At 42.8% G+C, this 8,307-nt stretch overlaps 2 protein-coding genes across 2 annotated transcripts in view; one reads left to right on the top strand and one right to left on the bottom strand.

Annotated features, from left to right (window-relative positions):
• LOC106301423 (D-aminoacyl-tRNA deacylase) overlaps positions 1-6,356 on the bottom strand; it is a 16,585-nt gene extending 10,229 nt beyond the window's left edge. Inside the window, exons 1-2 of the mRNA XM_013737815.1 lie at positions 6,058-6,356; positions 5,792-5,972 (exon numbers count right to left, since the gene is read on the bottom strand). Coding sequence (XP_013593269.1) covers positions 5,792-5,972; positions 6,058-6,276 — 400 coding nt within the window. The 5' untranslated portion in view covers positions 6,277-6,356. The remainder of the gene's footprint in view (positions 1-5,791; positions 5,973-6,057) is intronic.
• Positions 6,357-6,657: 301 nt separating this feature from the next.
• LOC106301422 overlaps positions 6,658-8,307 on the top strand; it is a gene marked incomplete at its 3' end in the record, with an annotated part of 6,096 nt that continues 4,446 nt past the window's right edge. The window contains 1 exon segment of the mRNA XM_013737813.1: positions 6,658-6,730.

Genomic DNA, 8,307 nt, shown 5'->3' with positions numbered 1-8,307 from the left:
AACATTTTTTTTGTGATTTTGGCATGAAAACATGTTTTCGGTTTTTGTGGAAAAATACGTTTTTGCAATTTTGACGGGAAAACATTTTTTTGAAATTTTAGCGGGAATATGCGTTTTGGAGTTTTGGCGTGAAAAAGTAGTTTTTAGCACGGGAAAAAATGTTTTTATAGTTTTGTCAGTTTTCGTTTGTGACAAAAATGATATTATGTTTAGGTTTGTAATTTGTGAATTACATTAGGGGTATAATAGACATTATACCATTTTGAATGAACCATCTCCATTCAAATGATTCAAATTGGTTCAGCTGAATGAACTTTAAAATTAAGCCTAAATTTCCAAAAGTCATCATCTGAATGAGTTGCACTTTTAGTGCCTAAACAAACAAAACTCTCATCTTCATCCAGATGGCCCATCCAGATGGAGAAACAAACAGGCTCTTTATGTACTGCGTGACTGCATTTGCAGTATCTTATCAAAGAAAGTATTATTCAGCTTATCCCAATTTTCTCTCTAACGCTCCTTGAGCAAAGTTCATACTATCATCATAATCTTGTTCCTTCAAGGTGGTATTTCTGTCTCAGATCATTTTCTAGGCTTGATTTATCCATTCTTAAGTTCTCGGTGAACTCTAGTTTGGTTGTTACTCTGTTCTAACGTTTACTATCACATTGGTATCAGAAGTCATCGATTCTCGGATCTACAATGATGGTAGAAACCCGACTCCAGGAGCGTTCGTTGACAGAGCAGGTTGACGAGATCCGGTCCTTACACGACCTCCTCACCGCCGAACTCAAAGCTCGAGCCGATTCTCTGGATTCACGATTCGACAGACTCGAAGCAATGATGTTTAACAACGTATCTCAGCTTCAAGCCGCCGAAAAAGCCCCCTTAGACCCTGGTCCCTCACACCCACCCACGCCCACCCCAAACACACCCAACCACTTCCCAAATCAACCCCCTGACCCACCCGATACCCCTGGCTATTCCGACCATCGTACCGGAAGAACCCCAGCCCCTCACAACGGCCTTTCCTCTCGCCTCTCCAAAATTAAGTTCCCATCTTCTGATGGCTCACACCTCCATGACTGGATCTCAAACTGAGAGCAGTTCTTCGACATCGACGGCACCGCCCCGGAGTTGAAGGTCCGTCTAGCGTCGATGCACCTCACCGGTAAAGCCACCCAATGGCACCACAACTACATGAGCACTCGCTACGGTATCTTTCCTTCATGGACTGAATACATTGTGGCCATCTCTTGCCGTTTCAGCGAGCTCTACGACGACCCATTGGCTGAGTTAGTTGAGTTGAAACAAGGCTCTGACTCGGTAGTTGACTTTCTTGATAAGTTTGAAACCGCTCGGATGCGTCTCGTCCTCCCCGAAGCTCACGCTCTAAGCATCTTCTTGGCCAACCTGAACCGTCACTTGTCCCTTCATACTAGACAGTTTGAGGTCTCTTCAGTGGCTGGTGTTGCAAAAATCACCATGCTTCATGAATCTTCCCTCCTACACACCCCTAAACCACCAAAGACCCACTTCAATCCTAACTGGAAACAAAACCAAAACACCCACCATAAAACCTCTCCTACCCTACCCTTACTCCCCACCCCACCACACCCAAAAACCCACAAAAAGGAGCCCCCTTTCCCAACAATACAGAAAAGCCAACAAAGAAATATTTCTATCAAGAGATGCAAGACAGAGGAGCTAAAGGCCTGTGTATGTTTTGTGATGAGGTCTATACACCTGGCCATAGCCTTAAACACAAAAAAGCTCAAATCTTCATCATGGAGTGCGACGAGGATGATGAGTTGTCTTCTGATTCAGACGTTGAGCAAGAAGACACAGTGACAGTTGAGCCACAAGACAAACCGCAGTCGGCCCCTGTCATATCAGTCAACGCTCTCACCGGCTCCTCTACGTTCAACTGTATGCGAGTGATCGGTCAATATGGCAAGTGTAAACTCTTTATATTGATTGATAATGGAAGCACCCATAACTTCCTGGACTTGAACGTCGCCAACGAGATTGGTTGCTTGCTGGAGAAGTCAAAACCAATGGACGCTACAGCTGCAAGTGGTTGCACAATGCTTACGAAATACAAGTGCAGCAACTTTTCTTGGAAAGTCCAAGGCTACTCCTACACATCTGAGATCCGCACTCTCCCGCTTGACTGCTGGGATTTGGTTCTAGGAGTACAATGGCTATCTACTTTGGGACCCATCCTTTGGGATTTCCTCAACCCACGCATGGAGTTTACACTAAATGGAAAGAAAAATGTACTCAGAGGCGTCACGAAGAACAGTTGCAAAGTCATCAAGGGCAGTACCTTCAACAAGTTGATGCTGAAACAAACTCAAATAGCTGTTCTTCAGATCAGAGAAATCACCGATGACAACTCACCGAGCCTCAACCCGAGCTGCTTGCTCTCTCATCTTGCTGCACCACACAGTGAAATGGAGACTAACCCCAACCTGCAAGCATTATTGAGTGATTTCTCAACCCTGTTCGACGAACAAGTTGATCTTCCTCCCTTCTGTGATGGTTTCAATCACCGCATTCCACTGGAATCAGGTGCCAATCCAGTAAACCTCAGACCATACCGGTACTCCTCACTGCAGAAAGATGTGATCGACAACATGGTACACGAAATGCTCGACAAAGGGATCATTCAATGCAGCACAAGCCTCTACGCCTCTCCTGTTGTCTTGGTGAAGAAAAAAGACGGCACTTGGAGGCTCTGTGTAGACTTCAGAGGGCTCAATAAACAAACCATCAAAGATAAGTACCTCATACCTTTGCTGGAGGACTTACTTGATGAGTTGGGCGGTGCAAAATACTTCTCCAAGCTGGACCTCCGCTCAGGCTTCCACAAGCTTCGAATGTCACCTGATGATGTCTACAAAACTGCTTTTAAAACCTACTCAGGACACTACGAATATCTAGTGATGCCTTTCGGCCTCACCAACGCACCTTGCACCTTCCAGAGTTTGATGAATAAGGTCTTCGACAAGGTTTTAAGGAAATTTGTCCTTGTGTTCTTCGATGACATCCTTATATACAGTCGCTCCTGGGACGAGCACCTTCAACACCTAAGAGACGTCTTTCAGATCCTCTCACAGCATCAGCTGTTTCTCAAACCCTCCAAGTGCACGTTTGGAGAAACAGTTATCGAGTATTTGTGCCACTTTATCTCTGCAGAGGGTGTGAGCACCGATCCTAGCAAGATCAAAACTATCGAGCAGTGGCCAACACCTTCTTCACAGAAGCAACTTTGCAGTTTCTTGGGTCTGGCAAACTATTACAAGCGATTCATTCAAGCATATAGTATCATTGCCAAACCCATGACGTCTCTCCTCAAAAAGGATGGTTTCTGTTGGAACCTCGTTGCAACAAATGCTTTCAACAAGTTAAAAACTACATTAACCACAGCACCTGTCTTGGCATTGCCCAACTTTGCAAAGACCTTTGTGGTGGAAACAGATGCGTCTAACACAGGGATTGGTGCGGTCTTGATGCAAGACGGTCACCCCATCTGTTACATAAGCAGAGCCCTCGGTCCACGCCATCAGGGCCTCTCTGTCTACGAGAAAGAACTACTTGCGGTGGTCTATGCTGTGCAAACTTTGAGTGCTTATCTCGCTCATAAACCCTTTATCATCAAGACAGACCAGCAAAGCCTCAAATTCCTGATGGAACAGAAGATGACAACTCCTTTTCAACACATGTGACTGTCTAAACTAATGGGATACACATTTGAGATTCAGTATAAACAGGGGAAAGAAAACGTTGTTGCTGATGCATTGTCAAGAGTATCTGGTTCTCAACTACTCCATATCACCCTATCGTAATCTCATCATGGTTTCTTCGATTCCATCAAGCTCTTGTGGGAAACATACCCTAATTTGAAGAAGATCATCTCTGAGATGCAAGCAAATAAAGCCTCTCACCCGTCATTTACATTTGTGAATGGTGAATTGCGCAGGAAGGGTAAACTGGTTGTGGGCAACAACGAAGAAACTAAGCTTCACATTCTAAAATGGCTTCACGACTCTGCGATTGGAGGCCATTCCGGTAGAGACGCTACGTTGCAAAGAATCAAATCACTCTTCTACTGGCCCCGTATGAATGTGGAGGTACAAGCTTATGTTAGAAACTTCGCAGTCTGCCAGAAGAACAAGAATGATTTGGCTGCGAAACCTGGCTTACTGCAACCCCTACCTGTCCCTAATGGAGTGTGGGAATCCATTGGAATGGACTTTATCGAAGGTCTGCCCCCGTCTGGAGGTAAACACTGCATACTGGTTGTTGTTGATCGTTTGAGTAAGAACGCACACTTCATCTCTTTGTCGCATCCGTACACGGCCATTGATGTAGCTCAAGCTTACCTTGACAACATCTTCAAGCTCCATGGCTTACCCAAAGACATCGTGAGTGACAGAGACCCAACGTTCCTCAGAAAAGTACGGAGAAAGTTGTTTCGTGTGCAAGGAGTCGACCTGAAGCGCTCGACTGCTTACCATCCTCAAACGGATGGCCAAACAGAGGCAACAAACAAAACTCTCGAGACTTACTTACGGTGCATGACCGCTGAAGCACCACAATCCTGGAGCAAGTGGTTGACTCTCGCCGAGTGGTGGTACAATACAACGTACCATTCAGCTATCAAATGCACCCCTTTTGAGGTGATTTATGGTCAGTCTCCACCAACTCACCTCCCCTATCTTCCGGGTGAGAGCTCCTCTGCAGTAGTAGACCGCAATATGCAGAAGAGGGAGGGGATCATTAACATGCTTAAGTTTCATCTGCTTCGCGCCCAGAACAGAATGAAGCAATCCGCAGATTCAAGCCGCTCTCATAGGGAGTTAAAAGTGGGAGATCACGTCTCTCTGAAACTGCAACCTTACCGCCAAAACACCATGAAGAACAGAAACATTCCACACAAGTTGTCTCCTCGCTTCTATGGTCCTTTCCACGTGTTGGAAAAGGTTGGTCCAGTTGCTTACAAGCTTGTCCTACCCGCTGAAGCAGCTATACATGATATATTTCATGTCAGTCAACTCAAGTTGTGCCCAAACCCACCTACTGCTACACCTATGTTACCACAGTATTGTCAGGACTTGGGAAACTCTAAGGAACCAGACTGTATCTTGGAGAAGAAAATGGTTAAGCATCGCAATGCTGCAGTTACTAAGGTCCTGGTGCAGTGGAAAGGATACACCCCTGAGCAAGCTACTTGGGAGTTCTATCAGGATTTCATCGCCCAGCATCCGCAGTTTGATCCTTGAGGACAAGGAATTTCTGAACCGGGGAGTAGTGTGACAGACTCACAAGCTGTCATCACCTAACCGATCTATCTCAACTTTAAGTTACGGTTTACGCATTTCGGTTTAATAATCATAAGGGATTTGTCCTTATAGCTTTTGTCTTTATCTTGAACGCCTTTATGTACTGTGTGACTGCATTTGCAGTATCTTATCAAAGAAAGTATTATTCAGCTTATCCCCATTTTCTCTCTAACGCTCCTTGGGCAAAGTTCATACTATCATCATAATCTTGTTCCTTCAAGGTGGTCTTTCTATCTCAGATCATTTTCTAGGCTTGATTTATCCATTCTTAAGTTCTCGGTGAACTCTAGTTTGGTTGTTACTCTGTTCTAACGTTTACTATAACAGACGGTGATTCTTCTTCCTTCAGGTGAAGCACTCCTACACTCAAATCAACAAAAAGCATTGTCCTTTATACAAAAAGGAGAAGAACCCAGATCGAAAGTTTGGATCTTTAAGCATACCAATGGGGTGAACAGTGAGGGCAGGACGGTTCGAGACGGCGGTGTGACGGCTGAGGAAGATGACTTCGTCAACAGCTATGCTGGCCGCTTCGTCCCACCGTGAATCCAGATCGTTTTCCTTCACTATCGATCCGTCGTGTTGGATCACTCTCGTTTGCTTGTTAACGAAACTCTTCATGTCCTGAAGTAAGAATCCGACAAGAAGTTAGTTAGTTCAGACGAGAGAAAAAGCTAAAACGACGGTGGAGAAGGGATAATGACGTTACCGGCGGCAAGATGGGTCCGGCGGTCCATCCCGGCATGGCGAGAAGCGCCGCCGCAGGATTGATTGACGCTGGGTCGGAGGTGGTGGTTACGATCAGTGTCACCGTCTCTCTCTTTGCTAGTGTAACGCGACAAGTGGCGCTTAGAAGCGATTTGATACAAGTTGCGTTTGTTTGGAAACTGAAGCCTATAATGTTTTGGCTGCTTATTTTCAAAACCATATTTCTGTTATGAACCAAATTGTGGATGACTCATAACCAAATCAAAAAACCCTAAAACCCTAATCCTAGCTGGCGATCCGACGAACCCTAAACCCCGATCGCGTCTCTTATTCCCGCATCTGTTCCAGCTCGCGTCCCCAATCAGCTTCAGCCCAAGGCGTTCCTGATCCTAGCTCAGACGTTCGCGGCCCGAGAGCAGCTCCAGCACGCGACCTCTTCCTCGTTCGCGACAGCATCAGACAGCTCGCGTCCGACGAGCACGCGACCTCTTCCTCGTTCGCGACAGCATCAGACAGCTCGCGTCCGACGATCAAAGCGTTCCTGATCAAGCAACAAAGGACGGTCGCTACCCGATAGAAGCGACTCGATCCATTCCAGCTCGCGTCCCGTTCGTGTCCAGCTCGCGGCTCAACTCCTTTGGTGGTCCGATTCAACAATCATCTAAGGTTAAAAGGTAATTCAAAACCTAAGAACCCATAATCGAACATGGATTGATTGATAAAGAATGAATCCCTAAAACCCTAATCATTATGAATCAAAACCATAGGGTAATAGATCAAAAATCCTAATTGAGTAAATCGAAGCTCTAAAAGTTCGATACCCCAAACCCTAAATCATGTTCCTACATGATTAAAACCCCAAATCGGTTTTTACGAGTTAAAATCCGATAAACCCTAACCCTATATCTATAAACCCTAAATAATATAAGTATCAGAATTAATTATACTATAATTATCAAATCACATATTAAAACCCTAATCAAATATTTTGAAATCAAAACTTTTTTCGGTTTTGATCATTGAGGTTTTAAATCTGATTGAATCTGATGTTATGTTGCTAGAATTGTTTGACCGTTAAATTGATAGATTTATTTTCTCATCCTGCTTGGTTAATTGATTATCTGATTTAAAATTGTTTAAACCGACCAACCTGTTAAAACATTGATAGAATCCGATAGGTTGCTAGCTTGCTTTGCTTATATAATCCGATAGGTTGATAGATTGATTGAGGTTTACTTGTTTAAAATCTGAATGATCTGATTGCATGATTCTTGAGGTTTAATATCATCTGCTAGGATTGATAGTTTTGTAATCTGATATGTTTTAAATAGAAACCCTAAATAATCCGTATGATAGGTTATATTGATCTGATTTGGATGAGGATGTCTTTGAGAATTTAGAATCTGTATGCTAGGTTGATAGATTCATGATAAAATATAATGTCCTGAGGTTTAAGATTGTATGCTAAGTTCGATTAAATTGATTGATCTGATTATATGTTTTCGAGGTTTGATAAATTCGGATACTAGATAAATTATTTACACATGGTTTATGCTAAGTATTGATAAATTTGGATACTAGATAAATTATTTACACATGGTTTATGTTAAATACAAATCAGCCTTGAAACTGATTCATTGAAATTCATGCTTGAAATCTATATTCCAGTATTGCTAAAATCAGCCTTGAAACAGATTGAGTAATTAATAAATCTTTTTACTAGTCTTGCTAAAATTCATTGATTGTTAAACCCTAATTGCATGATTAATTTAATTCATTTTTGCTAGTCTTGATAAACCATATTATTATGAGCACATAGAAATAGTATTGCTGAGACTTGCTAGAAATTGACTGATTGATTAAATGCCTTTAAGATTGATAGTCTCATTGTCCTCACAAGATTGAAATCCGAATTGATTGTTTTTAAGAGTAAGACCGCATGAAAATTATACCTAAATATTGAGTGATATATGATTTGAGATGTCGAAAATCAACCTGGATTTTGCTGCCCTAAATCTCTCTGGAGATAATTATTTACGGTGGGCATTGGATACAAAGATTATTCTAAAGTCAAAAAGACTTGGTGAATGTATCATAGAAGTCAATAATGCCAATGAGAAAAATTGATACATGAAAATATTAATTATTAGCCATCATCTTATTAAGAGTCTCGGAGATCAGTATCTGACTATAGAGAATTCTCTAGACCTTTAGACATAGTTAAAAATCGAGATATGATCACCAAAGAACG

The sequence above is a fragment of the Brassica oleracea genome, chromosome C7 (assembly GCF_000695525.1).
Source record: "Brassica oleracea var. oleracea cultivar TO1000 chromosome C7, BOL, whole genome shotgun sequence".
In the NCBI taxonomy this organism is placed as follows: domain Eukaryota; kingdom Viridiplantae; phylum Streptophyta; class Magnoliopsida; order Brassicales; family Brassicaceae; genus Brassica; species Brassica oleracea.
The sequence above is the reverse complement of the archived record's forward strand: the minus strand, read 5'-3'. Positions and strand labels throughout refer to the sequence as shown.